Below are 20,269 nucleotides of genomic sequence, written 5' to 3'. Positions count from 1 at the left end.
TGCGCGCTGGCGCAGTGCTGCTCGTCGGCGCGTATGTGTAGCGGAGCGCCTGGTCCGCCTCTCTCATCAGGAAGCGGGACAGCACCACAATTTCCGGATCTGCCGTTCCTTCCTGTGAATATGCATAGTCGCACCATCTGGACCGCAGGTGCGGACTTAGTTTGTCCAATATCTCCCTTGCTAGCATAGGATTGTATAAATACCCTTTCCTATCTATGGTTTGAAGTATGCATACCACGTTCTGTACCTTCACAGCGAAGCTGTTGATGTCCTTGGCCGCTGCTCCAGGTCGCGGCAGCTTCCTCAGGTCCTCCATGGCCCTGTCGATAATTATCTCGGGCCTCCCGAAGCACTGCTCCAAGGTTTTCATGACTGCTTCAGGTGATGAAGCAGTGTGAAGCAGCGCTGCCACGGCGTCCCTTGCTTCCCCCTTCAGGCATGTACGCAGCCGCTGGATGTTTTCTGCGTCGGACACTTGGTACATGCTGCTTGTGTCCCGGTAGGCTGCTCGGAACGGCAGCCACTCTTCGATCGCACCTGAAAATATAGGAAGGTCCGCGTGGCGTAGGCGCGGTCGCGCCATCTTCTCTAGGGACGCCGCCAGCTGCTCTATTCCTGTTCGTCTGGTCGGCGTCGGCGATCTTCCTCTTCTTTGTTCGGATCGCTGGTGTCTGTCATCCTTCGGCACAGGATGTGACTGGAGCCACTCGTCCACCTTGTTTCGTTCTTCTGTCGCGGTGACGGCATCTTCCGGCAGGCCCTCGTCTTCCTGTATGGCGGACACCTCGAACTGTAAGCGTTTATTTATTAGTTCTTTCTCAATTTGTAGTTCTTTTCTCTGGATAGCGGCGAGTCGCTCTGCCGCTTCTAATTCCGCCGCCTTAATCCGCCGCGCCGTACTCGCCGACGACCGCACCGATCTAGCGGATCTCGCTGGCGAATGCCGTCGCGGTTGCGGCGGGATCTCCATTGTTTCTGTGGCTGACGTGAAGCGTGCGTCAGACGGCGATGCTAACGGGTCCAGCACCAGCCGCCGCATTCGTTCTTGCCGCACACGCTCTGTCTCCTGGCTCCGGTCTTCAACTTCCACAGCGTCACCCTGGCTGCGGGTTACCACCATGCCTAAAGAGGTGACGCACCGCAGGCTTATACTGGCAGACTCGTTCCGCTGACCAGCACCCCTGATTCCCGGCGCGTACCACTAGGTCACCACTGGCGGCCCGTGTCTGCCCGTAAAAAACCTTACGACTCACCTTATTGGACTAGTACCAACAGCGCGGCCCCGTCGGTAGGTACCTGACTCGCCTGGTGACGATCAAAAACACCAGCAGGCTAGTACCAACGTTACCGGTTTGCCGATATTCGTCCCTCGAAGGTGAGCTCGTTGCCGATGCGTACCTCTCTTCGGCAGGATCTGGTCTTCCACGTGCAGCGTTTCTTCCTTGAAGTATCCGGTGCTCGTTGGATCACACGTTGTTATCCGGCGATCGAAGGGTCACACGTTGTTATCCGGCGATCGAAGGACCACACGTTGTTATCCGGCGATCGAAGGACCACACGTTGTTGTGGACTGTATAATTTTGTTGGGTTCGTGGTCGAAATAAAACCCTTCCTTCGACATACATAAGTACATATATTTTCTCTTTACAATTACAATTCCTAATCACTATTACTTATTAACTACTTGTCTGTAATAAGCACTTGCTCGAACTGAACTCCATTTAAAAATTCGGGCTATTTATATGCGTCGCCGGCGGGGAGATTCAAAGCGGCCGCCCGGCGGCGAGGCACAAAGCGGCGGCGGCATCCAAAAGGCGGCGAGACTCAAAGCGGCGGCGGCATCCAAAAGCGGCGGCGGCTGTCTTGTATGTGCCGCCTAGGCCACGCCTCCTCCACGTGTAAACGCAATACACGTGGTGTATTGAGTACAGCGCGATAGGCGAAACCGCGGTGCGCCTCGTCGAAACCGCGGTGCGCCTCTCTTCCACGTGCAGCGTTAATATTCCGCTCCATACACGTGGAGCCGCTGCGCGGGGAGCCCCGTTACCGCCTGCGTGTGCTCGTCCTTTACACGTTTGTTTTAAGAAAACGTTCTGAAAAAATTCGTTTATGTTTACGGAAGTTTTTTTTTTAATTTAGATAATACATAATTAGGGCAACATTTTCAAACGATTTAGAATTTTGAAAATAGAACTTAAAATGAACGTATTCTAAAATACGATAACTTCGAAATTTAAAAAGCAATATTTTCATTATTTACGGAAGTAGGTATTCTTTTTTTAATTACGTCTTGTATACAACATTCTTAAACGATTAAGAAATTCGAAAATTGAATTTCTAGAACGTCTTACTACATTCGAAATTCGAAATTTAATATTTCAAATATGGAAACCATCTAATTCCTCCGAATCGTGCATTGTAAAGCCGCCGTTGTACAATAAATTTAACGGGTACGATAAGAATCGACTCGCACAGACGCAATTTTCATAGATATGGCTCAATTAACAATTGGTTTCAATCGTGAAGACGTTCCTGGATATAATAAACTGCCTCCACGCACCCCCCGAGGCAATCTTATTTCTATTTGGAATATTGCGGTGTCAATTTCGAGTATTGAAGTTTGAATATGGAATGGTACATATTGTCGCCATATTAACTCGGATCGAATCCAACATGTCGCTCCTTTTAAATGGAAACGTCACGTTTTATTACTCTTATCTGCGAACAAATACATGTCATGTGATACATACGTTGAGTTTTTAAAATTGAAGTTAAATAAATTAAGGAATTGTATAAAAACGTCTAAATTGCACGCCAAATCAAAACAGAGTAAACAAACCTTTTTGAACGTCAAACATCAATAATGGAACGTAACGCAAACAATGTTACCACAATAAAATTGTGTACAAAAGATTTACACAATATTCAATTGCGGTGACGTCGACATTCAGTCACCCCACGAGTGGCATTAATATCAATATATCAATAATCGTCAATATTGAGGCGCGATCAATTGATCAATGAGCCACAGATTAAAAAACCCTATTTTTCCTACCCCTCGCTATAATCCATCGATGATTACCGATCGGTCACGCTCCAATGTTTTGATTGCGCGCTCGAATTATAAAATTGATTCTTTTATTGAGTTGTCACTTTAATTCGATTAAATTCCAAATTCAAAATGTGTTCCAATTTAGAACATTCGTAACGGTTTGTGTGCGACATTTTTATAAATACCGATTGATAAATGCGACACTTTATTATGTTTGAAAAATGATAATTGCCTTATCAATGTAAATGAAAACTTACGAGACGATTTGTGAGGCTGTGTGCGTGATATTGATTGTAATGAATTTTATACGTCGTTCTCATTTATGTTAGGTACTTAATTACACACGACAAATAAAACAACTTGAGCCGATACGTATAGACACTTCCAAAGACGGTGGGGGCGAGGGGAGATAGGAATCGTATGTTTTCGGATTAATTCGTTCGTAAAATCGTCTCCTCCGATAAGAATGGCAACTGCTGTGTACTAATTGAATCTACAATTGCGCTGGGATGTCTGATTTCATTAGACGCCGATGTGTGAGTGGCGGGAGGGGTAAGCGAGGAATTACTCCCCGTAAACATTAACGAAAAATTGCTTACTTAATATGTCAAGGATAATAGGACTGACGTTACGTCATTAAAAATGATTTAGCAAGATCCCGCGTAATTGTTGATTATAACATATCTGTTCTGAAGACGCAAGAATCAATTTGAATATTCAGAAAGCGTTCGCATCTTGAAAACAACACGACGAGGGCGAAAATGTGTATTGTTTCAGAATAATGGTATTTATATGCTACATTGGTTTCAAGGGAAATCACTCTCTGAATCGTCCATAACGTCTGTATCAGGCACTTGCGAGTTCCAGAAGCGAAACGTCGCAAGCAGCGGACCGGCTTGTCTCTTACGCCGTTCGTCTTCTGAATGCGGTCCCGAATCCGATATTACTTAAGCTCGTATTGAAATTTAGGTGGGGGCGAAGATTTGGTAGAATATTAAACATTCACGTTTATTAGTTTGTCCTCGAACGTATTTGGAAGTCTAAACGGGGGTAGTTTCGATGGGAAACTCGGAAAGTGTGTTAACGAGTCCACCCCGTAGTGTATTTTGCTAATGGGGATTACATCCAGTCGATTGTGCGGTGTAACTTCGTCGGGACAAAAACTTGACGCAATAACTGGTTGATGCGAGAACTTTTTGTCACGTATTCGCAACGTAATTGAAAGTTTAGCTCGATGATTACAACACGTAATGGAGCGACGATCGAGCGAGATGAAAGGGCCGAGTATCAAAGGCGCCAATACGAAACGTTTATGAAAAGCTAGAAGAAAATTGGTATCGTATGATCTACTTTTTATACAGATAAAGGGGCATACAAAGGCCGCTATCGGAAGGAAAACGAAAGGGTAATGCGGGCATAAGATGCGCATCGTCACACACGGCCTAATCACAGTCTCCCCAACCTCCCCAACTTTTGCATATTGCCCAAACTTCCCCACTGGGGTGTATATTTTTGCTGGTAGGATAATTCTTTACCGCATCAACTGTTGCTATTCGATTTTCGATTTTGTTACCTTCTTTTACAGTTGTTTAGGATGTAATGTGACAATTTCGCTTGCGGGATGGTTCTTACTGTTTTGCGGGTAGGAGAAATAAGTTTATCGGAAAGTGGGTTTTATCGTCTACGAAATAAGGTTGCGGGGATGTTTTCGCGTGTGTAAGCTCGCGTATAAGGGTGCTATGACGTTTGAGGGATTCGTCTTAATTGTGAGTGTTGTGTTCTAGTATTGATTTTTTAATGTGTGTCTCGCTTTTATCTGTTGTACGAATGTGAGCGACCGCATTTTCATTTTAACTCTAATTAGCTGTTGTACGATTTTGTGTTTCGGTTTTGATAGCTTGTCGTTAATTACGACTACGATGTTTGTTTATATGGAAGGTTTAATAATCGAAAAATAATAAAGTTGCGCAATTACTCAGTGCAATTAAGAAAGATTAAAATGAAAGAGTAAATCACGGTACTTGTGCAATGTAAAGAAAATAGCATATCTCAGTTTATTATGAGCACCGTAAATATTCTAACATCAGGGCAATTACCAGAAACAAATATTAAAATTCCCGGCCACATTTCATAGCGACTAACGATCACAATGTTGCTACAATCAAAAAAGGACATAAAATGGAAATGTTTCTAGAAATCGCTAACCCACTTCATGTGGTAATTAATGTCAATTTTATTTATAATTATAATGGCGGCGAGCGTGTTGTATGAAAAAATGATTTGCAATGTGTCAACATAACTTGACCATCTGCTGAGCAAGAATGATAAGTACTAGGCATCTAGACTGTAATTAAAGCCTGGATCTTAAACGCACTCTAGATTATATTGAATTATCTTGTGCTATAAAATTGTTGGTGTTTTTATATTCAAAAATGCTTTTTGCTGCTCCCTTATGCTCGTTTTGTATACTGGATATGGCTTATAAGTTATGTGGGGTATTTTTGCAAAGATACATGCGTAGATGGAAAATTTTGCTTTAAAATAACTTGTTTGTGTACTATTCATTGTTGAGAGTATCTATTTCTACATATGTCAATAAAAACTTTAACAAGTTAGTTGCTTTCGTAATTCTATCGTCAATAGACTCAATTACATGTTTAATATCATTACCGTAAAGTGGTGTTTCCACTGTCTGCAACCGAACGATAAGTCCCCCTTTCTTTAAACTATTTGCACAATTCCTTTATACCTTATTTCTATTTGATTTGTCTAATTAGAAAAGTCCCTACTAATTGCTGTATATCGAATTTTGTCATTTATGAATTGTTCTGTTGTTTTCGTTTTAAGGATGTTATTGTAGATCTTAAATACTTTACAAACCTGTTAAATATAATTGCGTTAAATTGTTTTGTAATATGGGTAGCTTTTTTCTTTTGAGCATCGGAATTTTTGAAGGCCGTAGTAACTATTGGACGTTAAATGTTATTGTATTTTTATTACTAATGAGAACTAAGTGTTTTTATGAATTATTTTGCACGTAAATATATCGTTGAGGTGAAACAATATTTATAAAGTTTTCCTGTCTTTTTTGTTTCTTTTAACGCTGTCAACAGCTCGTTAATATTATTAGAATTTACTTCCTTTTATAAGTAATGCAATGCACTAATTTTCTTTGGTTTCAGCTATGAATTTTTTTATCCATCCGAATACACATCATGTTTAACCTGATCTTTATTTTGATTTTCAATACTTTATGTATTTTTTCTAAAACATTGCTTTACCCAAATATTCTCTATAAACTGAATAAACCAAGTCACATCTGAAGTCATAACTTCATCAATCTCCGGTACTCCCGGATCGGAACTGAATTCAGCCGAGTCATTTATCCTTGACATCGAATATCCAAATTGTGTTAAATTTCCCTTATTTTCATGCAAATATTAGATTACTTAACAATTTAAGTAACAGGTATAAAATAGCATTTATTAGAGTTATTTTAAGATTCATTTTTAATTGGAGATTAGAATCTACATGTGTTGATTCTGAAACAATTTAAGCTGCTTTTTGTTTATCTATATTATGAGCTATCTCAACCATGTCACAAATATGTAAAGAATATTAATTCATTTATCTTGCTTCTTAGATACTAAAATGTGAAGATACTTTCCAAAAGCATGAATAATCATCCAAATTTTAATTGGGCTAAAACGATATTTTACCAAAACCCACATTTTTACCCTCACTACATTACTCAAAATTATCTACTTCTGATATCTTTGCAAAACACCCCGGTTTGATGTATGTGCGCCGAAAACGCGAAAATTTTAAGGCGTTACCACCCCCTTTGTTTTTTTTAAATTTAAAATTTTATTGTCTAGAGTTGATATTTATTATCTGTATTGGCTTGATTAGATTCTAGATTAATACAAAATAAGAAATCATTATTGAAATAATCAATCTCAAAAATGTCAAATTTTTGTGTTGCATTATCCAAATGTCTATACCTGCACCATTCAAATTGTAATACATAATATCTTCTACATACATTTCACATAATTTTAAGTTTTCATGAAAATAATTAATTACATACATCTATAATAACAGCTAACAGCTGTTGTTCCAACCTACACACAGTTTATATTTTCGCGCGCACCACATCGCCTTAACGCCAAAATTTTCATTTCGCGAAAAAAGCATTTCTTTTAATTCCTCATGACGTTCGTATAATTGCATCGTATCGCGTGCGGCCAATCACGTGTCGGCCCCGTTGCTGACCAAATTGTCTGCTTCGGTTATTTATTACACCTATTTAATTCTTACTTGTCTTTGGTTGTTTTGAAAAATTGCACCTGCAACCATTCTGTTTGTTAATTATATAAACCTTAACACTCCGTTATTTATGCCCCAAAATCAAGACGTTCCTACCTTCCATAGTAGGTAATAGGTATCTACTATCTAGCTTGCTAATAAATGCAAATTACTTGCAAAAACAACTCGATGACTAAACCAGACAAGGAACAAAGGCGATAAGTTAGAAAATAAACGACAAAACCTATAAAGCGCAGGATACATTGCTTTCCATAATACGAACTAATAACAACATGAACTTAGTTTTCTATTCTGTTTTATAACTGCAGCGATAGACAGGCAATAAATGAGCTCCCCGAACTTATAATTGCTTCATTTCGTTGTCGGCTGCCACAAAACTACAATTGCATTCCAATTGTCTATGCCGCGTGAATTTCGAGCTATCGACTCGCGTCGAAGCGAAAAACGAACATCTGACAGAAACTAATCGTTGAAACTACTAATGGCTCCTGTCAATGCATTTCAAAAATGGAATCCGAGTCACGTCAAGCTATAGACAAATTTACCGCCAATTTCGCTGTCAACGTCATTGTCATGTTTTGAATTTCAAATGCAAAACTATGCAATTTACAATCACCATTGTAAAAGATATGCAATGGATACAGCGTTCGCAGGGTATTTTTATATGCGGTTTTCCGATCACGCATACTTGATAGATGTGATGACGTATGTTGTCAATCAACGGCCCGTTTTGTAAAAGCACCGCGACATTTGTTGTGAATATTTATGAATCGCTAGTGATGTCGTGACAATCCACTAAATGGCCGATAAATTTTCGCATTTTAATTTCAATAGATGCGCTGTCGGCCGCTCCCGTCATAATTCGAATGAAATGTGAAGCGGATAGGCCGAAATCTCTTTTGGCGATTCAAAACTCATGTCCGGCTGTTCAATCATTCACGTCATTTATCATTTTTCCTCGAAATGAAACTCGCTCAGAACTATACAGTGAGCAATAGATGTGGAAAAAGAAAAAGGAACACGCCGTAGAAGCTATCCGAGCGTCTTTTTTGTTTTCAACAGTTGGTATCGCTGGGCAGATCGGCGGAATCGAGAGAGGGGTCGCGTTGTAGCCGGGCCTTGCGTTCGGTGGACGTTTAAATTCGGTCGGCTAATAATGGTAACCCGCCAATTCTCATGTTTGACCTGTTTGACAGATAGCCGACATGGATTCCACTTTGTGACGGCGAAAATGGCGTATTATGCGTTTTTTATTCGTCTAAAGACAAGTTCTTTCATCACGTCTTTTGTGATTGAGCCTTGTACAAATTTATGACGATGGATTGTCAGGGGACGAATTGGTTCTGTTTTGTTACTTTATTAGATTCCAATTGTCTTTTGCTATTGACGTTCGCTTCCCCATTGTTTTCGTTCGTGATCTTTTTCTTGTTATGGGTTAATGTGTTTCATTCGGTACTATGTTTGCGGTTTCAGTGCGTTTTGATGTGATAATTGTTTTAGAGGATATGTAAATTTTTAATTCAAATATCCCCGTTTAAGACGTAATGAATGTTATAATCACCAATATTCGTTATTATTAGGTTCTGTAGTTATAGACTTTTACGAGGCAATATCTTACCTATAACAAACAACGACTAACAAAGAAATTAGCAATACAAATGAAGTGCTAACCCATCAACACGTTAGGCCAACAGTCAAAAAGGCAAATCAGACATGCAGCCACGCGTTGAAAAAGACCAGTAATTAAACTAAAAAGCTGCCCAATAAAAACCTGTAACTGTGACGGTCGAAAACATAATTGTCCATAGTAATGATTGTAGGTAATTGTCGGGGTTGAACTTTAACCCTCCTGAAGGAACCCTTAGCTTAAGGGATGAGCTGAAGCGGGCAGAAGCGTGTTTGATTTCAATACATATGGTACAATCTAAAGAATTGGCAGATACAATAAGTAATTACAACATTATTAATAATAAAAAATTGTTTAAATTAACCACTAGAATATGTAAACGATATATTTTACAAGTCACATTTTTTGTAACTTTAGTTTATTTAGTGGCTTTGCGGTTTTGTTCATTTTATTACATAATAGGTATTATATATATTATAATAATGCATGTTTTGATTTTCCACAACTAGACATATAAAATGTTTCCTTACTAAAACTGAATAAAAAATAATTACATGTCATAAACAAGTTACAATTTAATTAATCGCTACCTCCCATGGCATCGCTTCCGTTCATAACCTACACCGATCGTCTAATAGCGGTCAACGCAGGGCCGAATTAAGACAATAATGACTCGCGGTTCTGTCCGACAGAAATTTCGTTTCGGCTAATACTTTTTATGTGAACTGTACTATTTGAATGCGTTGTGTTTACAAGCTTTTTGTGCGGACCGTATTTACGCCAGTTTATTTGGAATGAACGAATAAATTAAAATGAATAGCTTAAATTACTTGTTATGAGCTTGATTATAATTGAAAAAAAGCAAATTTAGATAATGGCTTATATTTAAATATTTTGTTTAGCTATTCAACTATAATTCTAATTTAATTTAAATTAATATTTTTTACAGCTCGCGGAAACTTTAGTTTAGGAAAATTTTGAGTTTATTGCTCTCGTACAATATTAAGGTATTAATGATGTTATAAGTAATTATAATTTAACGATATGTATGTGTGAGTTTTACTTTTAACATTATGTATGTGTGGGTTTTACTAGATAAGATGTTATAAATGTTTTATATCAATTAAATAATATCTATGATAAAAACCCACGATACAACAGGAGTTAGGCCACTAATTAATTCAAATTTAATTAAAATATTGCTCATAAAGAGCAACTAACGAGTTTCATGACAATTCTATTTATTTGAAGGAATATTCCAAGTTATTTAAGTCGTTTTAGGGCTGATTTTTCAATCCTTGGTTAAAACTTATCCGTCCAATAAAGTATTACACGATAATATTAAAATGTCACCTGTAAACTGTCAAATACAGGTAATTAGAATACATTTTTCAAATGGTAGTTTAATACGTTATTCAACGAATAAGTTTTAACCAAGGATTGAAAAATCAGCCCTTAAAAAAGAAAATCTCAGTAAGTACATAATATTATACACTTACGATAAAGTTTGTTTTTTAGACATTCAGTATTTTTCTTTTTCTTATACATATTATGCTTATTAGTTACCAAACTTCAATTATTTTTTCATTAAGATTCTTAGGTAAAGTTATATTAACTCAAATAAAACCGCGTGAAAAAGCTAGTAGTCCAATTAAGGCTTAGGTATACAACTTCGATTGTCATAAAAATAATCAAATACGTTACTAAAAACCTTAATCTTCTTCAAACGTGTCAAATTCAAGGTTTCCCTGATATTTGTTCTTTTTAACTGATACCATATAATATGTCAAGGTGTAAACAAATCGAGGCATTTTCAGCTTTATGTAATTGTAATAAAGTATACAATGCGTCAATATTTGTGAAGATTAACTTGTCTATCAAAAAGACGTCCAATTTGTATGGTAAACAATTGTTTGATAAATTAAGTAGTTGTATTTTCTTCCGTATTTCTTTCCTCATAAGATTTCGGCCTAGTGCTCTACTTGGATCACTTCAAATCCAAAAACCTACAGACTCAAGAAATCCTACTAAAATCAGTATAGCCATTCCAATGATAATTCGACAGACAAACAAGTTAACAACACTGTTTACTTTTCGCTATATAACCATCAATACATTACCTAGTTATTTAGCACTTACGGTCCGCCCCTGTTTTACCCGTGGTAGGTACATATCACTTAGAGATTACGTACATATCCAAAGGTGAAATTTTTTTTTAAAATCGTTCCATCAGTTTCTGAGATTAGCACGTTCAAACAAACAAATCAACTTGATATAATACAAAAATCACATCAAACATTTCAATTATCACATACAGTGATTACCTAGGTACATATTATTTACCTAAATACCTAGTTACCTATAATATAGTGTATATAGTGTATACATCACCTATAGAGCAGACTTCCTGCATCCGTTAGCCATCTCCACGCTTCGATGACCACTTGATACAATTGATTGCCGAAGGTCAATTCCGCCATTTTGAATTTTGTTTTTTTTTTATGTCAGAGCAAGCAAAGGACTTGGTCATCTAATAAGTGGTCATCACCGCCCATAAACACGAGTAAAAGAAAGAAAAAAATTAAGGAAAATTAAAATAACATGTAGAAAAAGCAATTTTTCAGATTAATTATATTATAACGACAATCCACAGATTATAGTGTTCTTCAATTATGATCATGAAAAATATATGACGACACATAAACAAACACGATATATCTACTATTATTAGTTTATTTAAGCATTATTTTATTAACTAAATGACGCGTTAAATTATTTTATACGATTTTACAATTTAATTCTACTTATATGTTAAGATTTTTATGGCACTTTTAATTAGTACAATAATGAGATTGGTGTTTCATTTTTGACTATAAGATATTATTTATAATCTGTAATAAATGATAATGCTTTATGACTGTTTGTTCTGCGTTACGTATTATATTGTTATAAGTAATTACTGTTTAATTCGGAAAGTCCAAGGTTCATTTTTAAATGAATAACAGGAAAATCCTATGGAGATATTTAGACTATTTTTTCAGCGAATTGTTATATTTCTTTGAGTATTATTTTCATTCCCTTTAGAATGGTTGACGTAAACTGTTTTAGAAACAAATTTGAGAGCACACAGATTCCTCTCAATTACAAAATAATGAAGGAATTAATATTTATAATTTTGGAATATCTGAACAACATTACATAGATTCTAATTTACCTAAAGATATATCCAAGAAAGAAAATACATTTATTTATACAAATAAGACAAATCTTCCTTTCCTTCCTTCTTTCTTTCTTTATCTATTTTTAGGAAAATCAATAATAAACATAACTTATTCCTCACTATAAAATCCATTTTATTCCAGATCGCGCAACTAGTAGAAGACGTGAGACGGTTACAAGCGTCGCTGTCAGCGCTTCAAGAAGCGCACGCGAAGCAACTGCAGCGGCTGGAAGAGAGGCTGGATGAAAAGAAACAGCACATAGCCAGGCTTGAAGCGAGGTTGGATACGCAGAGGGACTACGATGATATTAAACGAGAGATCAGGTAGGTAGATGAAGGTTGTAGCTAAACTATAAAGCGCGTGACACACGGTGATGATACTATAATATTTCCGCCATCCTGTTACAACTGACCCGAAATTTTGTGGGCCATTTGTAACAGGATGGCGGTTCTACAGGGGTCTTAGTACGCAATGACAAAAAGAAAAATGATGGTCAGAACGCTGATACCGGATACCTTAAGATACTGTAATATAAAATGTTACAGTATCTTAAGATAAATAAATATGTGTGCGTGTAATAGTGTACACACGTAAGAAGTGAAACTTCTTTATGACCTTATGAATCACGCGTGGTAGGGATAAAAACAAGATGGCGCGTAACGGCAAAATGTTACACTAAATTTTTTTACAACCCCGATAAAGAAGTTTCACTTCAAATATTATAGTATCTTCACCGTGTGTGACGCGCTTAAGACAGTCCTACTAATATTATAAATGCGAAAGTTTGTGAGGATGGATACGTATGCGTGTGTTTGTTACTCCTTCACGCAAATACTACTGAGCGATTACAATGAAATTAAGCATACATATACTATTACGACCTATCCTATGTATTAATCCAAGTTACCCTAACTTGGATTAATACATAGGATAGGTTTTATCCCTGAAATCCCACGGGAACGGGAACTATGCGGGTTTTTCTTTGAAAGGGCGTATACGTATTATATCAGGTACACAATACATATATGAATAATCGTAATCGTAACACAATGAAATGAAGAATTAAGAAAACATAGAGCAGCTCTATCACATTTTCGATTCAACTATAATATGTTCAATGGTGTGATGTATAAAAAAAATCATATTAATATATTAATATATTAATCATTTATGAGTTATAAGGCTAATACATACTAATATTATAAATGCGAAAGTAACTCTGTCTGTCTGTCTGTTACTCAATCACGCCTTAACTACTGACCCAATTTGCATGAAATTTGGTATAGAGATATTTTGATTCCCGAGAAAAGACATAGGTTTTATACCGGAAATTCTACGGGAACGGGTTTTTCTTTGAAAACGCGGGCGAAGCCGCGGGCGGAAAGCTAGTAATATATATAGAAGTGAAGAAAGATAAAAAGTCAATATATAAATACCATAATATGAGTTATATTGATACAAGAATGTGCAATATTCTCTTAGAGATAATATTAATAATTACTTTGCGACACACTCTTGCAAGCGTTTCCTAACCGACTAATGTAAATCAGTTGATCTTGCTATTATATGTTCGAAAGAGCAAAAACGGCTAGACCGTTTTGGATACACATAAATTAATTTACTGATTACTGTTTGAGAATGATTTTGTTAATAGCGGTTTATGTGTCTAAATGCATAACGTAAAAATAACTTCGTCGATTTTGAAAGTTAGCTACGTTTTATTTTTTAACGATGCTACAATACCTAATTGCTATTAAGTCTAAATTCGTAGAAATATTTAGTAGTTACAGAGGGACAAAGAAACATACCTACATACAAACAACCTTCACACAGTACCTGAACAGACCTTTACACTAAGCAGGAATCTATATAACCAAAAATAAATAGGAAATCGAACCTATACTGCTTTACAGCTTCACCACTGTACCTATATAACCAAAAACATAGGAAAATCGAACCCTAGACCATTGTTTTAACCACTGATCTCAAAGGTATTTCAAGGCCTACGTTAGATGTAAATTGTAAACACAGCTAATCTAAAGGTCTACGACCTGGCGTTATCAAGTTTATTAACATCACCGTATCTTGTAGGAATCTATCAGCGGAACAGAGTTTCATTAAAATTATCACATGGTTGAGGAGATTTGTTTTAGGATGAGATTGTATGTATTTCTATATTTCGTCAAATTATTATGAATCGATAGAAAACTGAGATTAAGTGCACTCAAAAACATGGTTTTGGATAACAGAAGAAATTATAAAATTGCCTACCTTTAGTTCCTGGAATAAGAAATGTCAATTTCAAGCAAGCGTATACTAATAATAATTTGGAAAATCCAAAAGTGCACGCCTCATAATTTTTTTTTTAATAAATATTTATTAATTATTATTTTTGTTTATTTAATAACAATTAAACCACATCGAATCAGACCCTGAAAAATGAAAGGGTTCTATTCCTGAGCATACTCAAGCGTAAGAGAAAAAAAAAAGACTCGATTAGTAAAGTAATTCGGTCGCTATCGTGTTAACAAGAAAAAGGATCCGCACATACAGACACACGGACGTCCAAGACAGAACTTTTTTAAACTGTTTTTTAACTAGTTTAAATAACAAAAATGACATCAAAAATATCATGAACGTTAAAAATAGTGTTTTTTCTTAATATGTGTGTGTATGTATTATCTTACAAGTGCAATGTATGATACATAAAGACATTTTAAGTTTGAAAAATCAGATGTTTTGCGCGAAGTGACAGTAGTACCCACCTCAACGCTTCGCTTATGAGGCGTGCAAAACAAACTAGCGCTCCTGTCTTCACTCGTGGTACGTACATAGCAGAAGTATTTTCGAAATCGGTGCAATAGTTCCTGAGATTAGCGCTTTCAAACAAACAATCAAAATCACTAATTTCCAGATACAGTACAGATTGCACAAAAATGAGTAACACAATAAACAGAGAATAGGAAATAATTACAAACAACGGCAGTGATCTTTGTTCAGTTTGTTTGCTGACCCTACCTTTGACTGATAACATTACAGGCGCCTTGTTATTATATTATCACTACATAGTATAAAACAAAGTGGCTTTCTCTGTCCCTATGTCCTTATGTATGCTTAAATCTTTAAAACTACGCAACGGATTTTGATGCGGTTTTCTATAGTGATTGAAGAGGAAGGTTTATTTGTATAATTTATTAAGTTTTAGACACAGGGGGCGAAGCTGCGGGAATAAAGCTAGTTAGAGTATAAATACGTTGTCTGTATGTTGAATAAAATAATATTGTAGAGATTGTGATTGTTAATAATTGTAGATTCAATTTTTTTAAGAAAGTGTTTAAATATCATAATAGGTAATAAATAGATTTAGGTCTGCATTATGAAAATTCGTTTTTTACTAACACTATTTACAGAACGTAGGTACGTTACGTAATATTTAACAAAAATAGATGAAAATTTTCACAACTAAGTAGTTACTGCCAAAAAAACTCCTAATTTTTTTGAAGTCGGTTAAAAAGCTACATAGGTACCTACCACTTTATTATTTTCAGTTTTCACACATTTTATCCCAAAAAATACTTTAATTTACCCCACATCGATAATGTTCCCACCTACAGGAAGCCAAAAAAACAACCCTGGGAGCGATTTGGTAAATCAATACACAGTACAAACAGTGGTCGGCTGCTAAATTCCGTATCTCGAACCGTTTAACATACAAGTGGTATGTTTACATACTGAACGTTGCTATACTGTACAAACATTAAAAAAAACTAAAAAAATTGGAAAAAATCGTCAATGGATGGGTTTCGAAGGATTTTATTTGTTGATGCTCCGCTGATCCGCTCAGTAGTTTTGGAAATACTGTTTGTTTTATTTGGCGCCAAAATAGACTTTTTTTGTTATTTTTGTTAATATTTTTGCCAGTGTTTAAAATGAAGACAGCATAAACGATATCTCTCAAGTTTAAATCCAAGCTTTTTAAAGCCAAAGTGTGAAAAAAACACCTATGTATTATTATATAGGTATACCTACCCAAAAAACAACCTTTTGGTTGTATCCTTATTTAAAATATGTTTATTTGAAACCTGTTATCACTATTTTTAATTCATCAAATTATATATGTATTATCTTTTTCAGAAAAAAAAAAAATATTAATTTTACTGTAAAATAGTATCTAGGTATCGAAATTCCTGCATAAAATTCATTGTATTTATAACACACGCGAGTATATAAAGTTGATTTTAATCATTTCTTAGATTACATTACAAGCAATATTAAGATGCTAATTTGCTTCTATTATGAATTTTAAACAGCTGATAAGTAAAACTTGCTTTTACCCTCGACTTTGCTTGCAAATTAACTAACAATTTACAAGCAAACCTTGGTATTTCACAAATTTTTCTAGACGATATTAACTGTAACGTTAATGATGTGATTTTACCCACTAATAGAGCCGTCAATTTAATGTTTCAGTTAAACTACAGTTAACACTTAACGCCTGTTTACAGTAAACACGTACAAAACTCAACCGCGAACGTAAACACCGTTTAAAGTAATCACAGTTTGTCCAAACATCTTTTGAACTTGATTTATTGGTTGTAGGTTCGATTCCGTTTTCTGAAATTACATTGAAGTTAAGAAAAAGTTCATACTTTCTACTTGTAACCAAAGACAGTGTTAAGAAAATAAACAGCATCCCTAATAAATTATTAATTCTAAAATGTCGACTATTGAAACGTTAAATTTTGTGAAGGAAGAATCTTTTACGCAAAAACAGCTGATCAAATCTGTATGAAATTTGATAAACATTACAAATTTAAAACCTAAGTTACTACGTATTAGGCTCTCTCTCTCTCTCTCTCTTCAGCCTTTTTCCGTCCACTGTTGGACATAGGCATCTCCTAAGGCACGCCATAGAGCTCGGTCTTCAGCTTTTCGCCGCCATTGAGTACCAGCAACCCTGCGTATTAGGCTCACGAAAATAAATTTCCAACAAATACAAAAATGGTCATGCCTTCTATTCCAATAATATTGCAGTCTGTTCCATAATTAATATTGACACAGCCAATCACCTTAAAACTATCAAATTAGCTATATCTATATTCCCATACGATTCTCAGTAATCAGCCGGAAGAGCCTTAGATAAGAGCTATTAGTGATCAGTTTAAACAATTGATAACACCTGCCTGCTATCAGGTGTCATTCGTCTTGATAAACGTATATTATAGAGTTCGGGTGTGAAAATTTGATGCTGTTATAAATAAAAATGCTGAAAAAAATGCAGGAAAATGTGATGCTGTTAGGAAACTGCTGAAAAATGTAGATAGGTAGCTCGGAATAGGGCAGAACCGCAGGATAAAGATGGTATGTTTTCCTATAAAGGTATTTTTACGATATAGGCAAGTTCAAGTGCAAGTTTTATCAAAAACAATCATTTTGGGGTAATAATAGATGAGATAAACATACACTTTCTTATGAGTAAGATTTTAATTGTGCATTATTTGTAACTCGACCAGTAGATATATAGGATTTGCGTATCAAACGATATTGAAACTAATCGGTTATAAATCGGTAAAAGTTCTATAAAAAATCGTAAACATACGTAGTCGCAGGCAATAACTAACCACGTCAAAGAACCAAAGGACTTGTACAAGTGTAACACAAACAATTCCTTCATCCCAGCTGTGACAAGCATTTTACTGTCGAACCCATTTATAAATAGCGGATAACTCGTAACCAATGTTTTTCATAGTTTAACGTGTTATTTTTACCAATATGGCCGACCTATGAGCGGCGTCTTTCATCTGTCAAAGGAGTGACATCAAAGAGACACCGCGACATAAAATAGCGCCTGTGCAAACATCGTAAACAAAAAATGTGTAATACCTATCAATCGATGAATTTCGAATTTGTTATAAACAATGTTACTTTGATGTAGCAGTTTATGATCGTTCAACGGACGCGTGATTATTAATTATGTGATTAATTGTAACGGTTCTGATTATAAGGATGGTCTTGTTGACCGAGTTTAGGTACGGCCAATCTTGACTATTGGCCTAAATAGTTATGTACACTCCCTATTTCATAACTCTTATAGTCTTACGGGATCCAGAGTCTAATCCATAAATTAATCGTTAAAGAACATTTTCTTTGATATAACTAGATATAGGAGAAATACTTACTATTAACTATATGTACATAGGAAACATTAAAATCCCTCTATTCAAAAAGGATTTACTTCGGAAGAAAACAGTAAAAGAATACATCAAACCTAAATAAAACGATAAATCGTGAACATGGAATAAAACGAGTGCAAAATCGACAAATCACTTCGAAATATCAGTTGTATTTGTACGAAATATTCGTGCCTTCACCCTCGCGTTTCTTTTGACATCAGAAAACTATCGACTTACACGGAAACTGATAGATAACGAACACAATAGAAAAAGAAAACCACCCCGTTTCAATTATTGCCGTGGACACGCGATCGCGAACATTTGTCGACTTTCCCATGATCAGGCCGGCTCTATTATCGCCCAAAAATAATCTTACGTAATCTGTGGCGAATATCGTGATCCTCTATATTTAATCTGTGCTCAATAGCAACCGTTCGAAGCACCTGTAGCGGTTTATTGCTTATTTATACCGTTTCTCAAGTCGGGATTAAGTTATTGCCAGCCTCCGAAGATTAAAGCTTAATGGCGGGATAGATTGATTTCTAGACGATACCGCGCCAAATCCCGCTTAATGCCGTGATCGAGTGTTCGCTTTTTGAATTTTGATTGCGATTCCAAGATGCCAAATTTAAATTGGATCGCGTCTTTGGTTATTAATCTGTGTTCATTCGGAGTTAAGACCCTCAAATTAGTTTACAGTCGAGCCACAATAAATCTTGATACGTGTGTCTTAATACGAAAAACAAACTATCATGTCAAATTAAGCCTTTACGAAAGAAAGCCAGTCGGGAACGAATTTTAAATGTTTATTGCTGTGTGTCAACAATCAGACTTTCGGTTAACATCGTTGAATTCACAGAATTAAAGTTTGTAAAGACATAAAAATAAGGACCACGATGAAACGCAGTCGATTCAACTTTTCAACTTAACAATGTTGACGCTCTAAGAAACTGAAAAAGGCAAATAGGAGAGCGCTTATCTCTTGTGTAATTAAAAACTGAGCACACACGATTTACATATTACCCAGGACAAAGCAAATAGCGTGGTACATGGTACATACGAGGCGTTCTATATATCAATAAACCTATCGTGGACACCTGTCTCCATTTGCTTAGGCGCTGTTTGTGTTACATTTAACGAAAGTTTAGTCACACACAAATTATCAACTAATTTACGCTTCCCGACATTTTTGGGGACCATAAACGGTCTAAGCTTTTTACTGGCTGTTTGTCTATGCCATGGAACGCGGCCTGAGTCCACACGCGGTTTGAAATTAAAAAAAAAAGAAACGTCAAACGTCAGGCGGGCTTCGACAGCGCGTCGATGCGTTCGGAAAGGCGTAACGGATCGGTATTGACCAATCAATCGGGGCGCGATTGGTCAGCGGGCCAGCTGGGCGGGGCGTGCGCTATCGCTCTCAGATGATTTGGCTGATAACGTTCGATTGTGACGTCAGCGTATTGTTGAAGCCTTGTGTCGATGGAACACAATCGTGGAGATAAGACGCCAGTGATTGTCAATTGTTATTGCGATTGCTTTTTTGATTGCGCACGAATTGCGAAATTTGATTGGCTTGAGTTGTTTCGTGAATCGATGAGGTTTTTCTTCGTAACAAGATTATTTATAACTATGTATAGTTTAGCAGGGTAAACTTAACTATATTTAGTAGTTTATTATCAATAGAAAAGGGATTTCTGTTCCGATAATTAGATCTCTAGATAGGTTAAACATTACGTTTTAAATCGAACTAAATTACATAGACAATATTAATTCAAGTGTAGGATGAATTTTATGATACACAAGTCTAAAACTCCTCTACAAGAAGTGGGTTAACATTAACGGAACCTATTAACCGAGTGAACTATAA

General features: G+C 36.2%; 1 protein-coding gene across 4 annotated transcripts in view; it reads left to right on the top strand.

Moving 5' to 3' along the window:
* ct (homeobox protein, cut) overlaps positions 1-20,269 on the top strand; it is a 135,390-nt gene that overhangs the window by 95,246 nt on the left and 19,875 nt on the right. For all 4 annotated transcript variants that reach the window (XM_090114405.1, XM_090114407.1, XM_090114404.1 and 1 more), the window contains exon 4: positions 12,371-12,552. In XM_090114405.1, coding sequence (XP_089970531.1) covers positions 12,371-12,552 — 182 coding nt within the window. The remainder of the gene's footprint in view (positions 1-12,370; positions 12,553-20,269) is intronic.

This window comes from Colias eurytheme, chromosome 21 (genome assembly GCF_061535395.1).
Source record: "Colias eurytheme isolate Ceu_HAF_F1 chromosome 21, ilColEury1 Martin Lab GWU primary, whole genome shotgun sequence".
Taxonomy (NCBI): Eukaryota; Metazoa; Arthropoda; class Insecta; order Lepidoptera; family Pieridae; genus Colias; species Colias eurytheme.
The sequence above is the reverse complement of the archived record's forward strand: the minus strand, read 5'-3'. Positions and strand labels throughout refer to the sequence as shown.